The 22782-nt window shown below is 42.2% G+C and overlaps 1 protein-coding gene across 1 annotated transcript in view; it reads left to right on the plus strand.

Annotated features, from left to right (window-relative positions):
- The window catches only part of Ccdc146 (coiled-coil domain containing 146), a 128208-nt gene that overhangs the window by 17842 nt on the left and 87584 nt on the right, over positions 1–22782 (plus strand). Inside the window, exon 2 of the mRNA XM_021163157.3 lies at positions 6023–6252. Within this exon, the coding sequence (XP_021018816.1) occupies positions 6034–6252 (219 nt within the window). The 5' untranslated portion in view covers positions 6023–6033. The remainder of the gene's footprint in view (positions 1–6022; positions 6253–22782) is intronic.

Raw genomic sequence — 22782 nt, forward strand, 5'->3', positions numbered from 1 at the left:
CCAAGTGGAAACAAAAAAACAAAACAAAACAAAAAAACTATTCAAAGAATCAACCAAATGAGGAGCTGGTTCTTTGAGGAAATCAACAAGATAGATAAATCCTTAGCCAGACTCAATAGAGGGCACAGGGACAGCATCCTAATTAACAAAATCAGCAATAAAAAGAGAGACATAACAACAGATCCTGAAGAAATCCGAAACACCATCAGAATCTTCTACAAAAGGCTATACTCAACAAAACTGGAGAACCTGGATGAAATGGACAAATTTCTAGACAGATACCAGGTACCAAAGTTAAATCAGGATCAGATTAATGATCTAAACAGTCCTATATCCACTAAAGAAATAGAAGCAGTCATTAATAGTCTCCCAACCAAAAAAAGCCCAGGACCAGATGAGTTTAGTGCAGAGTTCTATCAGACCTTCAAAGAAGATCTAATTCCAGTTCTTCACAAACTATTCCACAAAATAGAAGCAGAAGGTACTCTACCCAATTCATTCTATAAAGCCACAATTACTCTGATACCTAAACCACAGAAAGACCCAGCAAAAATAGAGAACTTCAGACCAATTTCCCTTGTGAATATCGATGCAAAAATACTCAATAAAATTTTCACTAACCGAATCCAAGAACACATCAAAACAATCATTCATCCTGACCAAGTAGGTTTCATTGCAGGGATGCAGGGTTGGTTTAATATATGGAAATCCATCAATGTAATCCACTATATAAACAAACTCAAAGACAAAAACCACATGATCATCTTGTTAGATGCGGAGAAAGCATTTGACAAAATCCAGCACCCATTCATGATAAAAGTCTTGGAAAGATCAGGAATTCAAGGCCCATACCTAAACATGATAAAAGCAATCTACAGCAAACCAGTAGCCAACATCAAAGTAAATGGTGAGAAGCTGGAAGCAATCCCACTAAAATCAGGGACTAGACAAGGCTGCCCACTTTCTCCCTACCTATTCAACATAGTACTTGAAATCCTAACCAGACCACTTCGACCACAAAAGGAGATCAAGGGGATACAAATTGGAAAGGAAGAAGCCAAAATATCACTCTTTGCAGATGATATGATAGTATATATGTGACCCTAAAAATTCCACAAGAGAAGTCCTAAACCTGATAAACAGCTTCAGTGAAGTAGCTGGATATAAAATAACTCAAACTAGTCAATGGCCTTTCTCTACACAAAGGATAAACAGGCTGAGAAAGAAATTAGGGAAACAACACCCTTCACAATAGTCACAAATAATATAAAATACCTTGACGTGACTCTAAGGAAGTGAAAGATCTGTATGACAAGAACTTCAAGTCTCTGAAGAAAGAAATTAAAGAAGATCTCAGATGATGAAAAGATCTCCCATGCTTATGGATTGGCAGGATCAATATAGTAAAAATGGCTATCTTGCCCAAAGCAATCTACAGATTTAATGCAATCCCCATCAAAATTCCAACTCAATTCTTCAACGAATTAGAAAGAGCAATCTGCAAATTCATCTGGAATAACAAAAAACCTAGGATAGCAAAAACTCTTCTCAATGATAAAAGAACCTCTGGGGGAATCACCATGCCTGACCTAAAGCTGTACTACAGAGCAATTGTGATAAAAACTGCATGGTACTGGTATATTGACAGACAAGTAGACCAATGGAATAGAATTGAAGACCTAGAAATGAACCCACACACCTATGGTCACTTGATCTTTGACAAGGGAGCTAAAACCATCCAGTGGAAAAAAGACAGCATTTTCAACAAATGGTGCTGACCAGTTATCATGTAGAAGAATTCGAATTGATCCTGTACTAAGGTCAAATCTAAGTGGATTAAGGAACTCCACATAAAACCAGAGACACTGAACCTTATAGAGGAGAAAGTAGGGAAAAGCCTCGAAGATATGGGCACAGGGGGGAAATTCCTGAATAGAACAGCAATGGCTTGTGCTGTAAGATCGAGAATCGATAAATGGGACCTCATAAAATTGCAAAGTTTCTGCAAGGCAAAAGACACAGTCAATAAGACAAAAAGGCCACCAACAGATTGGGAAGGATCTTTACCTATCCTAAATCAGATAGGGGACTAGTATCCAATATATATAAAGAACTCAAGAAGGTGGATTCCAGAAAATCAAATAACCCCATTAAAAATGGGGCTCAGAGCTAAACAAAGAATTCTCACCTGAGGAATACCAAATGGCTGAGAAGCACCTGAAAAAAATGTTCAACATCCTTAATCATCAGGGAAATGCAAATCAAAACAACCCTGAGATTCCACCTCACACCAGTCAGAATGGCTAAGATCAAAAATTCAGGTGACAGCAGATGCTGGCAAGGATGTGGAGAAAGAGGAACACTCCTCCATTGTTGGTGGGATTGCAAGCTTGTACAACCACTCTGGAAATCAGTCTGGCGGTTTCTCAGAAAATTGGACATAGTACTACCGGAGGATCCCACAATACCTCTCCTGGGCATATATCCAGAAGATGTTCCAACTGGTAAGAAGGACACATGCTCCACTATGTTCATAGCAGCCTTATTTATAATAGCCAGAAGCTGGAAAGAACCCAGATGTCCCTCAACAGAGGAATGGATACAGAAAATGTGAAACATTTACACAATGGAGTACTATTCAGCTATTAAAAAGAATGAATTTATAAAATTTTTAGGCAAAAGGATGGATCTGGAGGGCATCATCCTGAGTGAGTTAACCCAATCACAAAAGAACTCACATGATATGTACTCACTGATAAAAGGATATTAGCCCAGAAACTTAGAATACTCAAGATACAAGATACAATTTGCAAAATACATGAAACTCAAGAAGAACGAAGACCAAAGTTGGACACTTTGCCCCCTTATTAGAATTGGGAACAAAACACCCATGGAAGGAGTTACAGAGACAAAGTTTGGAGCTGAGATGAAAGGATAGACCATCTAGAGACTGCCATACCCGGGGATCCATCCCATAATCAGTCTCCAAACGCTGACACCATTGCATACACCAGCAAGATTTTGCTGAAAGGACCCTGATATAGCTGTCTCTTGTGAGGCTATGCCGGTGCCTGGAAAATACAGAAGTGGATGCTCACAGCTATTGGATGGTACAAAGGGCCCCCAATGGAGGAGCTAGAGAAAGTACCCAAGGAGCTAAAGGGGTCTGCAACCCTATAGGTGGAACAACAATATGAACTAACCAGTACCCTCGTAGCTCGTGTCTCTAGCTGCATATGTAGCAGAAGATGGCCTAGTTGGCCATCATTGGGAAGAGAGGCCCCTTGGTGTTGCAAATTGTATATGCCTCAGTATGGGGGAATGCAGGACCAAGAAGTGGGAGTGGGTGGGTAGGGGAGTGGGTGGGGGGGTCTGGGGGACTTTTGGGATAGCATTTGAAATGTAAATGAAGAAAATACCTAATTTAAAAATAAATTAAAAAACAATAAAAAATACAAAACAAAAACATATATAATGTATCATCCCCAAGAATTTGCAATAAAGCAATTTGATTCCAAAAAAAAAAACAACTCTTAGTCTATCTGTAACATCACTCTGGTGGTTTGAATGAAAATGACTCCCATAGCTTTGTTGGAATAGGTGTGGCCTTATAGTTGAAGAACTGTGTCACTGTGGGTGGTGTCTCTTTTGAGGGGTAGGGAGGATTGAGTCCACTGATGTTGAAAAATATTAATGACCAGTGATTGTTATTTCCTGTTGTTTTGATGTTAGTAGTGTTTGTGTGTGTTTCCTTGTTTTTGCTGGTATGGAATTCCTTATCTCCTGTGTTTTCTTAGATGTAGTTATCCTTCTTGTGTTGGAGTTTTCCTTCTAGTATTTTCTATAGGATTGGATTTGTAAATAGATATTGTTTGAATTTGAATTTTTCTTGAAATATCTTGTTTTCTCCATCTATGGTGCTTGAGAGTTTTGCTGGGTGATTGAGAGTTTTGTCTAGGTGGTCAGCCATAGTTTTTTAGAGGTTACAAGACATCTGTCTAGGCCCTTTCTAGCTTTTACAGTTTCTGTTAAGAAGTCTGGTGTAATTCAGATATGTCTGCCTTTGTGTGTCACCTGGCCTTTCCCCCTTGCTGCTTTCTAACATCTTTCTTTGTTCTGTCGATGTTGTGTTTTGATCATTTTACGACAGGAGGGTTTTCTTTCTAGTCCAGTCTAATTGGTGTTCCATAAGCTTCTTGTATATTTATAGGCATCTCTTTCTTTAGGTTGGGAAGGTTTTCTTCAATGGTTTTTGTCGAGAATATTTTCTGGTCCTTGGAGCTTGGACTCTTCACCTCCTTCTATTCGTATTATTCTAAGGTTAGATCTTTTCATCGTATCCCAGATTTCCCGGATGTTTTGTATCAGGAATTTTCTAGCTTTAACATTTTCTTTGACTGAAGTGTCAATATCTTCTATTGTATCCTCTATGCCAGAGTCTCTCTTCCATCCCCTATATTCTGTTGATGATGTTTCTCTTCCCTAGGTTTTCCTCTCCAGGATTCCCTCAGCTTGTATTTTCTTTATTGCATCTATTTCTACTTTCAGGTCTTGCAGTTTTATTTCCTTCACCCATTTAATTGTATTTTCCTGTATTTCTTTAAGGGATTTATTCATTTCCTCCTTAAAGGCCTCTATCATCTTTATAAGATTGGATTTAATGTCATTTTCTTATGTTTTGGTTGTGTTAGGATATCCAGGGGTATCCTGTAGTTGGGTAGTGGGGTAGCTGTGCTTTGGAGATGTCATATTGCCCTGGCTTTTGTTGATTGTGCTCTTTCAAGGGCCTTTAGTCATCTGAATGGTTTTAGTCCCTGGATGCTCTTGTGGTAGGTACTGGGAAGAGGGTGAACCTTGATGGTCTTGGCATGGCAGGCCTCTGGTGGGTATGGTATCTTGAGCAGTATGGTTCCAGACCTGGAGATCTGTATGGTTCAAGAGCCTCAGATATGATAAAGGTGGGCAGAGAGGTGGCAGGAGCATGGAGGTCTCTCAGGGCTAGCAGGCTACTCAGAGCAACTTGGCTTGGCACAGGGGGCTCAGAGAGCAGGGAGATGGGTGGGGGAAGGGGAGCTTACCTGTATGGTTCAAGAGTCTGATGGAGGTGGAGAAGAGGTGGTAAGAGAATGGAGGTCCCCCGGAATAGCTTAAAAATGTAAAGAGTGGGGTGACCATTATGCTTAACAAAAACTGTTCTACGAAAGAGGTTCATTGGCTCTAGATGTTATATTTTTAAACGATGTTTTAGAAATTTACCCTGATGTTGTCAATCCTCTTCTCACAATTAAACATTGCCAAAATGTATTTGTAATTTTAGTTCCCAAGAGCAGCTGGCATTATTTTCAATTATGTCATTTAAAAATAAAATTGATTTTGATAGCCTAATTAGTGATTTTGTGGAAGAAAATAAGTCAGAATAATCTTATGACCAGGCAAGAGGTCACTGCACTATTATTTATTATATAAAATTATTTTAAAATATTTTCTTATAATTTATGTTGTTTGGATTTATTTTTCATGTGTCACAATTTATTACATTTCATGATCAATAAAATATTTTATAAGGGGTAGATTTTACATGTTGGTATTTTCATAGTAATTTTTTTCTTGCTTTTTAAGCAAAAGGCCCCCATACAAACCCTTTTTGTGGGTTAGGTAGCTACACAGGGAGCCTACTGGTATGATCTGGCAGAGGGAGCTTTCCCAAGCTGGTGACAGAAATCAGGGAGGGGTTGCCATGTTGCTCCTCTGGAACTTTTACTTAGACAAATTAATGTTCTAATTTGTTGAATAAATTATTGTTGCCTCATTGGTTCTGAATTAGCGTTTCACATCTGAATAGCCAAGCAAATTATTTGCAGTCATAAAATGAGAAGCATAGCTGAAATTGTTTTCTCTGTTGGCAAATATTCTTGGTACACATTCTAGTATGTGTGCTACTTGGTGGGTGTTGTCCTATTTTCTATTACTTGGTAAGTGAAGATATGCTTGAATAATTGAGTATGGAATTATTTTACTTTAGAACTGTGAAAAATGGAATACAATAGCAAAGATGCAGAAGAAACTGAAGATGAAGAGGAGGAACTGAAGGAGGAGGAGGGGGAGGAACAGGAGAAGGAGGAGGTAACATCAACCTCAGAAACAGACGAGGACCAAGAAGACCTCCCTTCTGTCTTAGTGCCTACAGTTAACATTCGGGAGGAGCGGCTCGTCAATTTAGCTGAAACACCAGCTTTCCTCTGTCTGCATGAGGTATGTTTCTCTTTGTATACTATTACTAGAGTGTCTTAGTTAGGGTTTTACTGCTGTCAACAGATACCATGACCAAAGCAACTCTTGTAAGGACAACATTTAATTGGGGCTGGCTTACAGTTTCAGAGGTTCAGTCCATTATCATCAAGGTGGGAGCATGGCAGTGTCCAGGCAGTCATGGTGCAGGAAGAACTGAGAGTTCTACATCTTCATCTGAAGGCAGACAGGAGAAGACTGGCTTCTAGGCAGCTAGGTTGAGGGTCTTAAAGCCCACTCATACAGTGACACACTTCCTCCAATAAGGCCACACCTCCAAATAGTGCCACTCCCTGGGCCAAACGTATTCAAACTACCACATAGAGTAAAACCTAATCTTCACCCACTTAAACATACAAAGTCTGCAGCACTGTCAAAGTTCTCTGTTACATACCTCTTTATATATGTTTATGTATAGCATATATAAAGTATAACTCATAAATATCAGTATGCTGCTCCTTGAATCTTTAGATGGTATACAGCCAGCACACACAGATCTGAATTTATTAGTCTCCAAATTTTGCTTCCCTTCTGAGTTCTCGGTGTCAGTTTGAGAGTTAACTGTGCACTTTAAATGGCCCTGAATTTATCTTTTTTCCACCATCATGTTCTTGACCAGATCAAAGTGTATTTCTAGCAACCTACAAGTTTCTCTGGGACCCTTCCCAGGTGTCACTCCCACCAAAGGCAGCCCATGTTCAGAGTGGCCACTCACTCTGTTGGTTTTCGTCTTCCTAAACACTGTGTACATGGAATCATATGCCATGTTTTTGACCAGGCATCCTGTTTGTCATTGAATGTGTGAGATTCATTAGTAACACTTTGTGTAAAAACAGAACGACCCTTTGTTTATACTCCTGCATGGTAACTGTCTTTGTTTCTCAGGTTTCCTCTTAGGAATCGGTGTGTGCCTAAACGTGAGGCTGCTATGTCATAGAGGAAGTTTATAAGCAGCCCACCGGGGTTTTTCCTGGGGTGGGTTCACCTTAGATGTTGCAATGCATGCGTGGTTAAACCTGTTTCTGTCTGTGTGCACTGACCCTGACTATAAGTGTCATGGTGTCGGGTGTTTCACTCTGGCAAAATCTAGAAGCTATAAAACACTTCATCTCAATTCTACAAGCACAAAATTCATTTTGAGCATTATTTTATTTTGCCTGCCTCCCTGATTCTTTTCTTATCAGACACCAGTCAGCTCCTTCTTCCTCCTTTCTTTGCAAATAATCCTTATGCCAACAGTTAAGTTTTTGACACAGCAGAGCCAAGTGCTAGAGAACAGGAAGTACTACCCTGATTAGGAGGCCCAAGGGAGAATACACAGACTGCAATCAAATACTACCTATGGAGTGTGTCAGGATAGCAGACAGAGCCCTGTTAACTGGGGAGTGCGGGTGAGTGACATTCTGTGGGTGTGTGAGTTAATAGGTTTCCCTTTGTTGACAAAATGACCCTCCCTAGAGCTTGTTTTGTATTAAGCTATCCATTGCTTTACTTCTCACAAAATGTATAATGAATAAAGTGTTTATAGCAAGGTTTTGTAAGTATCTTTTAAAATTCTGTATTTATCACAGTGGGAAATGGCTTCCACAGTTGTCTTCAGGACCAGCACTTCCTGACAAGAAACTTGCTGCCACGATCTTGTTACTGTGTGTGTAAGCTGGCTCTTTTCCCAGCTGCATTGAAAAGTTTCTTCACTTTGCCTTTCACCTTTTAACAAACTAAAATATAATGTAAAACAAAATCCAACATATCAAAGTTGGACAAGCCAAGACAACCGAAAAATATAAGAGCCCCAAGAGAAGGCCCAGGAACCAGCCACCCACTTGTTTACAGGTTCCAGGGTCCCATAAAGGCACTATATGGAAAGCTATAGTATATATGCAGAGGACCTGGTGCACACGTGTGCAGGCCCTGTGGCCTGCTTGAGTCTTTATAAGTTCATATGAGCTTTGCTCAGTTGATTTAGAAGGCCTTGTTTCCTAGGATCTTCCTTCCCCTCTGCCTCCCCAACTCCTTCTACCTCCTCTTCCCTGGGGTTCTCTGAGCTCTGAGAGGGGGAGTTTTAATGGAGACATCTCATTTGGAGCTGTGTGTTCCAAGGTCCCTCTCTGTACTATAGAGCCATGGATCGGTCTCTGTCTCTGTCTCTGTCTCTCTCTCTCTCTCTCTCTCTGTATTTGCTCCCGTCTGTTCTAGGAGGAAGCCTCTGTGATGCTGGCTGAGCAATGCACTGATCTACGAGTACAGCAGAATGTCATTTTATTGATACTTTACTTATTTATTTTTTTAGACCAGTACTATATGATGTTGCCCTAGGTTTCTGGGATATTTAGACTCTAGCTCCTCGTCATCCAAGCAGTACCAAGTATGCGTTCTATTTCATGGAGTGGGCCTTAAGTCAAATTATTACTCCCACAAGCTTTGTGCTACCGCTGCCCTAGCATACTTTTCAAGCAGGACAGATTGCAGAACAAAGGTTTGGTGGTTGAGTTGGTGCATTTTGCGTTTCTCCTTTGGGAGCTTGCAGAGTACCTTTCCATGTCAGAAATGATAGAATGATAGAATACAGGGTAAAGGTTCTGTATCGACAATCCTTAACCTCTCCATGTTCTGTGAGCTCTGTGGGTGTTCCCTTCAGCAAAGAGGCTTGCTATCAGTTTGTGGAGAACAACCTATTGTCTTGGCAACAGCCTGGGTTGTTTGGGGATTTCCATGGGACCCTTTCTGTCAACAACACAAGCGAATGAACCCCTGTCCCTGTAGCTGAAGCTTTAGTTGGTACCAAGGGATGGATGGCCATCTCCCTCTCCCTCGTTATTTGGCGGCTTCATGAAGGTTGCCTTCATCTATCATCGGAAGTTCCCACTGTGCTAGGTTTCCTTCAGTTCTAGCTTCCTCTCCCTCATCCCCTTCCTCAATCCCATCTTCCTTTCACCTTTCTTTCCTACCTGCTACTCACATTCTCATCCCCTGACTCCCAGCTCCAGTCCACCCATAAAATCTGTTCCATTTCCCCATGCTGGGAGATCCGCATTTCCTCTCTAGTCCCTTTGTCTATGCCTAACTTCTCTAGGTCTGTGGATTATAGCTTGGTTATCATTTATTTATGGCTAATATCCAGATTAAGTGAACATATACCATATCTGTCTTCCTGGGTCTAGTTTAACCTCAGGATGATGTTTTTCTAATTTCATCTATTTGCCTGCAAATTTCATGATGTTATCTTTTAAAGTGCCTAGTAAATACTGAGTTTTGTAAATGAACGTTTTCTTTATCCATGCTTCTCTTGAGGGACATCTACATTGCTTATGATTTCTGGCTGTTATGATTAGAACAGCAATGAACATGGTTGAGCAAATATCTTTGTGGTAGGATGAAGTGCCCTGTGGGTACGTGCCGGAGAGTGGTGCGTAGGTGGATCGTGAAGTAGATCTATTCCCGTCTTGCTGAGGAACCACCATATTGATTTCCAAAGTGACTATACAAATTGTACTCCCACCAGCAATGAAGAAATGCTCCCCTTGTTCCACATCCTCACCAGCATGAGCTGTCACATGTATTTTTGATCTTAGCTGTTCTGACTGGTGTAACATAGAATCTCAGAGTCATTTTGATTTGCATTTCTCTGACAGCTAAGAATGTTGAACACTTTTAAAAGTGTTTCTCAGCCATTTGAGATTCTGCCGTTGAGAATTCTCTGTTTAGATCTGTACCCCATTTTTAAATTGGGTTATTTTTATATCAAGTTTCCTGGGTTCTTTATATATTTTGGATATTAACCCTTTATCAGATGTGTAGCTGGCAAAAAGAGTCTTCCCATTCAGTAGGCCGCCACTTGGTCCAAATGACAGTGTCCTTTGCCTGACAAAAGCTTCTCGGCTTAGCAAATTTTAGTTGAGTGATACATTGGCTAGGACTTGAGATAACAAAACAATTATCTTAATCTACTTAGAGATATTTATATGCTGCCCACTGCATACCGCTGTGCTCATAGGGAACACTTATTACTGTCATTATTAAAGCTACAAAATCATTCCTTTATTTTTTTAGTTCTTCTCTTTTAAGGATTAAAAGAATTATTTATGGATATACATGCAAGCCTGTGTATGTGTATGCCACATGTATGTAGGTATGTTCATAAGAGGCCAGAAGAGGTGTCAGACTCCATGGAGCTGGAGTTAGAAGCAGTGTGAGGAACCCAATGCGAGTGCTAGGACTGGGATCCTCTGGAGAGCAGCAAATACTGCCAGCCTCTCCACCTCTTCAGAGAGGCCACCTCTCCAGCCCCTGTTTAGTTTAATTTTGTCTCTCTCTCAACGGGGCTGATGGCTGAGCTCAGGACCTTCTACTTGCCAAGTAAGTGCTTTACAACTGAACTAAATGTCCAGCTTCCTTCCTTTGTTTTAATGTCCCCCCCCCGCCCCCCCGCCCAGTGCTAAAGACAAAGTACAGGGTCCTGAGCTTGCTTGGCAAGTGCTCTGCCACTGAGCTCAGTCTCCAGCCTCCCTCCTTCTTTTCAAACAGTCCCTGTGTGTTTTCTGTGCTAAACACCATCGGGCGCACAGACAGAAAGCCCAGGGAATATTCCTGTCCTTTGCAAGGCTTATTTGGGAAAAGGTAACTTGAAATGTTAAATGCCAACAAAGGGTAACGTACGGTTACAGAGCCAGAAGGGGCAGTTTTCTTAGAAGTCACTGTGGGAAGAGATGATGGAGAAAGGGTTTTGAAGTCAGTAGACCAAAGACAAGTGGAGAAATCAGCTCTATCTTTGAACTTTGCCCTCACTGTTCACACACGTACTTGGCACATCTCCAGGGTCCAAGGTGCCTCAGAGCAAACTTCCAAGGATGCCTTCAGCATTCTCCCAAGCCTGGCTCTCCTGCATTGTCCTTTGGCTCTCTTGTGAATGTCTCCTCTCCTCGTTTTGTCTGGCCACTGAGACAAGACACAAGAGGTTGCACCAAGGCGGGTGTGGTGGGCAAAAGGAGTGAGCTTGTTTAGGAGAGACGCTAAGAAGGTAAAATTCTGGACTTCCTGTCTGTATAGCTGGGATGGGGAAGAACTGAACTTGACATTCGGAACGCTGAACTAGGAAACCGGCTAAATTACTGGGCCAGAAGTGCTGGAGCTAAGAAAGTACCACAGATATAAGAGGAGTCTCTGGTGTGTGAAGCTTGCAAACAGTCCCTGACTAGAGGGACAGGTGTAGTTAGTTCTTGATCCGTGCTTTGTAAAAGGACTAAAGTTTGCTACTTCAGTGTGTCTAACAGGGACGTCTGCATTGTGGGGATGAAATGATATTGTCATTGTGTACATGGTTCTGTGCTTCACAAATGGTTGCTTTTACACAAAGGATAGTTTTATACATTCTGTTCTCTGGAGGCTGGATCCAGATAAGTACATTTGGTAGTTTTCATTGATTTCTAAAATCAGCAGCAGCAGCAGCAGCAGCAGCAGCAGCAGCAGCAGCAGCAGCAGTAGTATATTGGGACTTTCTGGGACTACCAGTGCTTCACCCGTTTTCTGGGTTCACCATTCTGTAGCTTTACTGATGAGATTCATGATAGAATCCCTAAAAAAGTTAAAAGTAATTTTCAAATAGCCAAAATATCTTTTTCTTGTTTTATGCCTTAATTAATAAATTAGCTAGTTGTAAGCAGGTAAAGATATGACTCTCACCCACAATGAGTTTTAAATGTATGATTTATTTTCCTATGGATTCTGATATGTCATCACTACCATCCTACAGGCTTGTCCTCGGTTACACACATGCACACAATGAGGAAGGAAGCCTGTGTTCCATGTCTTAACCTTAGCACTTAGACTTGACATCACACATGAGTCACACTTTAAACACTACCATTTTAGGATTTTACAAATTTACTTTTAAAATAAATACTGTATATAATGGAAAAGATAAATGTGTAGTGTTCTTGTTACATGTTTCCAATCCCTTTCCCTTTTTGAGTTGTGGCACCTCACTAATAGTCACACTTGAAGGATGTGAGTGTGTTTTAATGTACTAGTTTCCTTTTTAAAAATCTTTCTGTAAATATCGGTGTTGCCGGCATGTTTTCACTTTCCATCAAACATCCAGGCAGCCTCACAATGGTAACTTAAGACTTTATGCATCTGTTAAGACATTTTAAGCAGACGTGAATTCACCACACTCTACTGACTTCTCTGGTAGAGGTGGTTTTGTTGCGTTGCTGTTGCTGCTGCTGCTGTTGCTGCTGTTGCTTTTACATTTGACAGTAGGATGGAGATTTTAAATGATTTCCATTACAGAAGAAGAATTTGGGATGAACCAGGAATGCACTTCAGGATTTAGATATCAGCACACTTTGTGTCCACTCTTAAGGATAATTTGCATTAGCGTTATACAGGCCCTATTGCTCCTTATAAAGCACATTGCTACTTCCAAATCCAGTCAGTAAAGTGTACACTACAGAACAGGGCCAGGAAAAGGAAGGTCCCTCGTGAGGTGGCCTCACTTTTGGCACCTACAAAATGATTACACGAAGACTGGCTCTGGCTAGGAATTTAGGCTGTTATCAGAAAAACAATCTGGAAAAAAACAACCTGATTAAAAATGAGCAAGTGGGAGTCAAAATATCAGTAAAAATCAGGACAGGCAGGACTCAGCATTTCCTCCCATCCTCCCCGAACTGCTATGTTACTTCCTCACACTTAACATCTTCCCTAAGCATCTACAGTGAGCCCTGCCCAAGGATAAGACACAGGGAAGGATGCTGGCCACCATATGGCCCCCATCCGCATGGATTGTTTTCCTCTCCTTCGCTTTATCTGTGCCTTGATGTTTCCTTACATAATTTAAGCTTTGTGTGTGTGTGTGTGTGTGAGTCTGTGTGTGTACTGGTGTGCATGTTTTTAAGTTCAATAGTTTTTTTGTTACCTCTAATTTTTATTGGTATTTTATCTGTAATAAGAACTTGGTTGAAGATTAAAAATAATCTCCTTGCTGGGTGGTGGTATAATGCAATAATCCATCTACTAGGGAGGCAGAGACAGAAGGTTCGTGTTCACAACCACCCTGGCCAATTTAAGAAGATCCTGTCTCAAAGTATTATAGCTCAGTGTTAGGATGCATGATTGTATGCAGCCTTGGGTTCCAACCTCAGGCTTGAAGGAAAGGATTTTAAACTTGAATTCGGTGGGGATTTTGTTGTTTTTTTGTTTTAGTAGTTATTGTAAACAGATACTGCTTTTAAAAATAAGGAATAGGAAAAATAATCTATGCAATTATTCTCTCCCTTAATGAAAGAAATTCTAAGTTGGCTTTGGAAAGCTATCACACTCTGACAATGTATATCTTGTGTACCATTAGAACCACATATTGGGAACAGAAGATGGAGTCTTAAGAATTGAAATCAAGAAACCCCCTTTCAATTAAAATATATGAACTGGACAATGAGAAAGCATTGGCGTCCTTAGGTAGGACTTTAGGCAGTAAGCAAATAAGAGTAGGGTGGGGAACGTGGCCATCTGGTAACCACATTTACAGATGACACTAGTTAAATGAGTCAACACCAGAAGAGAATGAAAGACAAAGCTGTCAGTCTGCACAACAAGGCAGGGTACAGTGGCTGAGCAGAAGATGCATCCAGACGAGGTCTTTAGAGAGTATAGTATCAGAAGCCTCATTATAAAGTGTGTCTCAGTCAAAAGGTTAACCTTTTCAACTAAAACCAATCTTTAACTTCTGAAATATGCACATTGCATTAAATTCCGAAGGCTCAAAACCATACACAATGAAGTTAGCTGTCAGGAGCAGTCTAAGAAAGGCTAAGGCTAGCAGGTGGTCTTCCTGGAGGTGGCCTGCCATCGCCTAAGATCGATGAGCTCTGAGAGGCAAGGTCCCAAGAGACTTCTCCTCAGGATTGCTTCTTGTTGCTGGTACATTTTCCTATTACTATCACATAGCCTCTGGGTTCCTGGGCCTCAGGCCGCCCTATTGGACAGATCTCCTGCAGATCAACATAAAGACGAACTTTGATGAATTCATGCTGTTTAGATGAATTAGTGATTTTATAGAGTTCTTGATTTGATTTAAATACTTTTAGGAAGAAAGCTTTAATAGATGTTTTAGTTGTTTGCTAGAAAGATGTAATAAAGTTAGAATCCAGCATAGAATGTGCCTGCTTCTCTTACAGTAAGTACAGGCTGCATAGTAAGAATACAATGAGCTTTCATACTACACTAAAAGGAGAGGTGGGCGGGGGACGAATTTGTGTTCAAGGAAAAGCATTTGGATTCAAGGATGAAGCCACAGGTGTGCACCATGATAAGGCAAGGGCATGTGAAAACTGTTGCTTTGAACTTATAATGAGCTTACAGAAGGAGACAGGGCTCTGAACTTTTAGTATCAACATTCTTTTGTTACTCCTGTTTTGTACAACATCTTATCTGGGGTAATTTTCTAAGAACTTTGTCTATAAAAAGACCAGAGAAAAGAAATAAAGATGATGGGTAGTTTGTGGGGGCTCTACTCCATCCATCAATCCAAATGTATATCTGTCTGTCTGTGTATGTGTGTGTATATACACTGAAAAGTTAAAAGAGGTCAGAGGTTCTTGCTGGACATCCTCACCCGCCACAGATAAGTTTTGTTCCATCAGAAGTATTGACCCAATAAATTGCCCAGCCACTGTCACCAGACCTCATTTGCTTCCATTATCTGCCTTCCAGACCTGGAAACCCTATAGATGCTGGGAAAGTCACTGTAAGAAAGCCTACTACCCCATTCCACTATCTGAAGGCTGCCCCTCAGAGCGGTCTTGGGCCATCTTTTATATAGATAGCATAACAGAAAGTCTATGCACAAAGAAGGAAATGGTATTCTAATAGCCACACTTGCATTTTACATATACACATTTATTTTTGTATTATTTTATGGTTCAAATAGTATTCAGTATAACATTTTAGGTAATTCTCTGTCTTGAGAGTTCTGGTCATTTTCAATCTTCATGATTCAATTAGACACAATAATAAATCAAATAACTCCGTTCAAACCATTTTACTCTGGGATTATCAGATTGAAAGGATAAATTCCTAACAGTGGGTTGCTGGGTCAGTGGGTTTATTTATTTTTGAATCTTTATGGTTCAAAATTTTTAAGTTTATAGTAGTGCTGAGTATCTTCTTGCTTCACAAGGCATCTTCTGGGACATTTCCTGTTGTCACTAATATTAATATTAATTGGGGTTTTTACCCCACCTTAGATCATTTACCTCCCAGAAAAAAAGGCACAAAACCTTCTAAATTTATAATAAGTCTTAGATGACACTAGAGCTGGCAGACATCTATCCTCTATACTATTAGTAGCTACTCCCCTATCAATAGCCCTGAGTTATAACTTGCCATGTTCCACTTGGGCCACTCTTTCTCCAACTGGCCATGTTTTCATTCACTTACCCCACTTACCTCTCTCCACTTTCTCCCTCCTTCTCCTCTTGTGTCTCAGACCCCAAGCCCAAGAATCAAATTCTACCCACCTCTTTTCTGCCCATCTATAGGCTGTAGGCATCTTTATTCAATCAATAGTTTTAAATTAAGGAGTAAGCTTACATAGCATATCTTGGTATACACGAGGATTTCCTGGTCCCTGGAGGCAACCAGACCTTGGGGGCCAGTATTTACCATTACAGTTCATAGCAACAGACCAAGTCTCAGCAATTTCCACCAACAAAACTGAAACTGTGTGTTCATTAAATAGTGAACTTCCTCTTCCTGGAGTCACTGGCAGCTACCTCTCTGTCTCTCTTCTCTCTGTGCGTGTGCGGCTCCTGGGAGTGGAATCACAGACCGTTTCTCTTTTTGTAGCTGGTTTACTTCACTTAACTTAGTGTCATTAAGGTTCACCTGTGCTGGAGCCAGTGCCAGAATTTCCTAAGACTAATAATGCCTTGTATGATTATCAGTGAGCATGTTATCTTCTCTGGACATGATATATAAATATCTCTTCAAGATCTCATTTTTAAAAACATTTCAAACATTGTATTATATATCCAGAAATGGAAGTGCTGGATTATAGTCTGTGTACTTAAAATGTGTCTTCATTGTCGAGATGCCTTGTCTAATGATTGTAACAATTTACAACTGCAAATGGGTCTCCCATATTCCAACTGTAATGCTTCTTTTTAATATATTTTTTTTATTTTTGAGATGATAGTACAATTACATCATCTCTCCATTCTCCCCCCCCCCAAGCCCTCCCATGCTCTCCCCATTTTGCTCTTTCTAATTCATGGCCTCTTTTTTTTTTTTTTTTTTTTTTTTGCCTTTGTTACATTGTGTGTGTGTGTGTGTGTGTGTATGTGTGTGTGTGTATGTGTGTGTGTGTTAACATATTAATAGAAAATTTAAAGTATGGGAAGGCCAACCAATCAGGAGCTGAGCAGCACAATCACCACAGACATTTTACTATTCACAGTTTCTAAGAGGAGGGCACCATGTCATAAGGTTGGGTAGGGGTCAGGGGCAGAGTATGAGAGTAAGTCAGGAGGCAGATGGAAAGGAAGGACTGGGAAAGAAACTTTACTGTGGCTTCTGAGCTAAGGAACAGGCAAGACAGGGTGAGCAGACTCTTAGGAACAGCTGGTTTGAATAATCTCCGTGGGTTCTGGGGTGTTGTGTGCAGGCCCTGGTTGTCCAGTGTCTGGCTCTGAGGTACTTAGAGCAGGTAGGGTGTACACTCTGAATTAGTTGGGTTGCATTTGAAATGTGTGACTGGGAGGAGATTTGGGGGTCAAAGGGAGGATGAAATGAGAGAAGGAAGCGAGGTGACTCAGGCGTATCATGGTTATCAGTTTGTACAGATGAAATGCAGCCACCTCATGCATACGGGACAGATATGATGCATCAGCTTCGTAGAAATTAGACATGTGGTTAATGTGGAGGCACATTTGTGCTTCATTGTGTCTCTGTGTGTGCTTTCTTAACATTCAAGCCCATTGGTTGGCTTGAATTCTTCGTATACATTCATAAGAATTCTTTGTATTTATATATTACAAAGGCTGTTGTAACTAGTGTGCATTCTTTTAGTTTATCAAATAATTGTTATTAGCTTGTTCCTCATTGTTTATTCCCTGTGTGGAAATTCATCTTTCAATGTGCTTGGATCAATCTATCGTTTCTTTGCAGCTCTGGGATTTTGTTATACTTTGAAAGACCTTTGTTACTCTGAGGCTATGTATTTGTTTCCTGTGTTTTCTCATGATACCATGAAGATCTGAGTCATATTTTAACCTTTGCCCCATCTGGTAGAGTCGGTGTGATGGCAAACAGGAACAGCTTAGAACCCAAGGCCAAGTCCATTATCCTCTGTACGAAAGTTCCTATTCCTGCCCACGTCAATCAAATGGAGGCAAACAGGGACACCTCGGTCGGGGAAAAATATTCGTGGGAGGGCACAAGAATCAGCTGGTATTAACCGTCAGAATCAGAAGATAGTGTTGCTACCTGTAATGGGAACAACTGCACGGGCAGGCTTTGAATCGCTTAAATCTTACTTATCTGATGGGGACCGATCAGTTGGTGATAAGGTGACAGAACTGTTCTTAGTTCCAGCTCCGTGTGCTAGTTGTCGGGCAGTCGTTTAGGTTCTCTGGGCCTTGAGTTAGATCATTGATACAGTTTTTCAGTTCGTGTTCCTTCTTCACAGTGGCCTCATTGCTTACTGCGGTAATGCCCATCATTTCTGGATTCTTTTGGTCTTTTCTCTCCTCCCCCCTAGAATTCATATATAAGTACTCTCTGTATTCAAGTCACCATCAGCCCTGCCCCCCATCACTATCAGCCCCTCCCCCTCCATATCACTATCAACCTACCCCTCTCTCCCCTGCTCCCTCCAGAGGGACCACTGGGAGAAACCTTGCATAGGCTATGTGTGTGTGAATTGCTTACAACTCAACATTTTCCTTCACCGGCCTTGATACACAGCAGGGTGTGGAGGAAATGTAGATTCCCCTGCGGAAAGCCTTGAAAAGCCTTGTGCTAAGGTGTCCCCTCAGGCAAAAGAAGGCATGAGTTCCATGGCTGCTCCTATGCGGAAACTCCCTAAAATTCCTCATTAGCACGGTGTCTCTCCGCATCCCCCTCAGACCTGTTTGAGGAGCCCCAGACGCTGCCTCCCCGCCTTGCCCGCCTTGCTTTCTGTCTCCACCCATCTCCCCTTGATGTCTTTGGCCACTTCGCTGTTTTCCCACCCAGCATCCCGCGGTCCTTTCCGGGTCCAGGCATAGACGTGAGGACCTGAAGGGCAGCAGGAGGAGGTTGTAAATACTCAAAGTTGAAGTTTCCTCTGCTTGAGCATTAAGATTGCCACTTCCTGGTCCTCCACAGTCAAATCCCTCAGCAACCCGATCCTTCTGTTCCTGTGCCCACACACTTCCTGCTTTCCAGAACACTGGCACAGCCCGGCTTGCTCCTGTTTGCCTACAAGCTCAGGATTCCCCACTCCGCTGGTGCCATTCTCTTCTCCTCTTGCCCTAAAAGCAGGCCCGTACAGTGCTTCAGAGCAGCTGTTTTTTCAAGGCCATCTGGGGTCCCAGTTTTGTTTTTTTTTTCTCAAAGTATCTTCCTTCTGAGCAGAGCTGGACCTTGGATCCTTCTGTAACCTCGCCCGTGTTGGGCTGCCTTGTCTCCCACCCACTTCTCTTTCCTGTTCTTAAAGCTAATCTGAAGTGGCTTTGGAAAAGTGAGAGAGCAGGAAGCAATCAATGTTCCTTGCAAACTCTACCTGCTTGGTGTATAACTGTGATAGGTTTCAGAAGAGCAACCACACATGATCATCACTTTTAAAAGCAAATGAAAAATGGAGAGCCGTCGTCTTCCATCTCTGAATGCTGTCGTCATAGGAAAGCAACCTACATTCTCCGTGATTTAAACCTTTTCAGTTAGAACCATCACACAGCTGTCCTATTTTACTTCACCAGCTGACCCAACCCCGCCAGGGAAATGTGAGAGAGGAATGCTTGTCAAGTGTTTTTCTCTCAGTGAAATTAAATCCCCCCCCCCCGCCCCAGGTCGAGAAAGGCTGCACTATTCCAGTTGGCACAGGCTACAGATCTGCTCAACTTCTCTAACCCTGCTCTCTTTGACACCCCTGACATGTCTGCAGAGGGACGGGGCCATTGCAGAGACGTTGAGAACCTCTACCCAAGGTCAGCATGTTAGACACCAGCCCATATCCAGAGCGAAGGTGTCTGTCCTGTTCAACCTGCACAGATCCCCACATCGACTGGGTCCCTCTGGGTGGGTTTCTAATAGTTGGATGAACAGGGTTTTAAAAATTGTCCGAATGTCTGGAGCTGTGGCTCATCAAGTAAGAGCACTGCCTGCTCTTACTTGATGGCAGAGGAGGTGGGCACAGTTCCCTGCACCCGTGTGTAGGCTCTCAACCCTCTGTACCTCCAGGCCTAGGACATACAACACCCTCTTCTGGCCTCCAGGAGCACTACATGCATGTGTGCGCGCGCGCGCCGCACACACACATAAACACACACATTCAAGCAGACTCTTATATACATAGAATACAAAGAAATTAAACCTCAAAAAAAAATTTCCTCAAATAGGATAGAAAAAATTTAAAAAGAAACCCTCACTAATACCATTTATTTTTCAGTGAAATGCTTTATAAAACTTGTTTTTAACAGATGAAAATAAGAACTTTGGCATTTGCATGAGAAGTCTTTCGGCTTTCAGATAACTTGCAAAGTACTTTGTGTTTGAGCCGAATGTGTCTCCAGTGAATCCTGCCACGTAACCATGGAGCAAGTAGTGTTTGGACAGCGTGAGGACTTGTTTGCCTTTTCTGTCAGCACTGTCATAAATTTGACTTAGCCTCAGGAAGACAGGATTTAACCGCTAGGTTAAGTAGGAATGTTAACACCCTTGAAAATACGTTGATTTAAAAATATCTCCTGTATAAAACATTATATAATAGTTTTGATAAGTTTAATAGTATAAATAATTTCAGCTCAGACAAGATATAATTAGAATTTGTTTTCCTTTTTCTAAGTTTTAAAAAAAAGTCAGGTGAGGAATGGTACTGAGGGTTACTGCATGACCTTTAACATGGAGAATTAGTTACTGCATAAGAAATTCACCAGGAATGTCAGGAAAGCTGAAAGGGAGGCTGGCCTGCAAATGATTGACAGTTGGTAGGTAACATCCCTCCAAGGGAAAAGGGGGGGGGGGGATGAGAGGGGAGAGGGGAGGAGGAGAGGGGGAGAGAGGGGGAGAGAGGGGGAGAGAGGAGAGGGGAGATGGGGAGAGGAGGGGAGGGGAGGAGAGAGAGGGAGAGAGAGAGAATGAGAGTCTGTTGAATGTGTGTGAGTGTGTATATGTGAGTGTGTGAGTATGTGTGAGTGTGTGTGTGCGAGTGTGTGTGTGTAGCACTGTCTCCTTGGGCAGTACTCACCACAGCAAACAGAACACACTGGAAGTGTCCTGGGAGAGTGTCCAGTGCAGGGTTTGTGAACCGCCAGTCAGATTCATTCGTTGTCCTCTCCATTGCAGTGTTAGCACTATGGAAGGGGCTAGAAGCTGAGTTTAGGCCCCCTCATGTGGAAAGTGTTTATAAAACACTTGTGAAATAGTTCATTATCACTATTATCTCTAAAATGGAGAAAGGGAATAAAACTAGTGTCAGTTAAACTGTTCATAATCATAACCAAGCTGTACCCCAATGTTACTAAATTATTTGGCAAGCTAGATAGATGCTGTTAACAAACTTGGAGGTCTTTTCTATGTGGTTCAGTTCTTGCTTCTTTTGAGCTCTGCCTAACGCTTGGCTGTGCGTCCCTGCATCTGTTTCTGTCGGAGGCCAGATGAAGCCTCTAATGATGATTATACTAGGTTCCAGTCTACAAGTATCATTAAGAATCATTTCATTGATTTTTTTTCCAGCTGTGTCTAGTTCTATCCTAGGTCTCTGGGCTATCCAGTGTCCAGCATGGACTTCCTCCCATGGTGTGGGTCTCAAGTTGGACAGTCATTGGTTGGCCACTCTCACAAGTTCTGCATCACCTTTGCCCCAGCACATCTTGCAGACAGGACAGACTGTGGGGCGAAGGTTTTGAGGCTGGGTTGGTGTCCCAGCCCCTGCCCTCGAACCCTTGCCTGGTATCAAAGGATGACCGGTTTAAGCTCCGCATCCCCCATTACTAGGAGCCTTCGCTAGGCTCACCCTCAGATTCCTGGGAGTTTCCATTGCACTAAGTCTCTACCTGAATGCTCTCCACTACACTTGTCTCTCCCGGTACAGAATTAGTACTGTGTAGAATTCCATGGTGAAACGCCAAACTCGTTTTTAAGACAATTCATTTAACAAAAGAGCACTGCTCATACCATACGATACCTAAGACATGCAGCAAGACTCACAAGAAAGCACTTTTGCTGGCACGAGAAGCAAATCTGAAACTACGATTATCTGGGACACGTGTGCAGTTGTTCCAGTGGGAGTAAAATTCTGCCCTCCAATATAGACACATCCCTGAGATCTCTCTGGTGTGATTTTAAGATACTGGCATCCTGGTTACTCCTTACTTCCAACCTCTCTGTGAGGTAAATTGGTCCAGGCTCCTGCAGAAAAGTTTGTGTTCTATGTCTACTTAGATATAAGTTTATCTTTTATGGTCCCAGGGTTCATTGAATCTGCGATGAGCAGTTCTCAAATGCATTTGTAAACCCCACGTGCGCTCCCCCAACTCCAGACTAAGCCAAATGGCAGTCTCTGCTTGCAAGTATTAGAAGTCCACGTTCTAAGCTTCTGATTCCATCACTCACTCTGCCCCGCTTCTTACACACTCCTCAGACAGATTCCCTCTGCAGATGATGTCCTAGTTCAGCCAGTGACAGCTCCGTCTTTCAAGGTCACTCAGTCTGAGATACCGTAGTTGGCCGGGGCTCCTCTATTTGTGTTTTACTCTCCACCACTGACTTAGCTGATCAAATCTTATGAGCTCTACCTCAGAACGCATGGATCTCACTTCGGCTGCTGAAGTGTGTGTTCCCACCATCTCTCCATGGGGTTACTGTAAACACTATCATCCTGGAAACCCCTGTGTCCATGGCAAGGCAGCCTCCCTTTCTAACCGGAGGAGATGATGGTCCTCCTCTGTAGACAGCCGTTGGTCTCCTGTCTGCTCACAATGAACGGCATCCCTGTGTAGAAGTTGCCGTGGCCCCACCCTCTGCTCCCCTGCAGACCTTTCTGCTTTCTGCTTGCCCTACTTTCTTGACCCCAGCAGACTAGACTCTGCTTTCCACACATGGGTCCCTTCACTGACTCTCAGATGTGCCAGTTGCTCTCCAACTCCAAACTTTGATGCTTCTTGCTCCCTTGGCTTGGCACTTGCTTTCCTCAGGCATTTCCTCAGGTGTCCACTCTGTTGTTTACAGATCTGTATATTTGTTGTCATCACAGAGCGGTCTCTCCTCTGTGCCCTGTACTCATTAGCTTCTCTGAGG

This window comes from Mus caroli, unplaced genomic scaffold (assembly GCF_978045245.1).
Source record: "Mus caroli unplaced genomic scaffold, Mus_caroli_1 scaffold_4, whole genome shotgun sequence".
Taxonomy (NCBI): domain Eukaryota; kingdom Metazoa; phylum Chordata; class Mammalia; order Rodentia; family Muridae; genus Mus; species Mus caroli.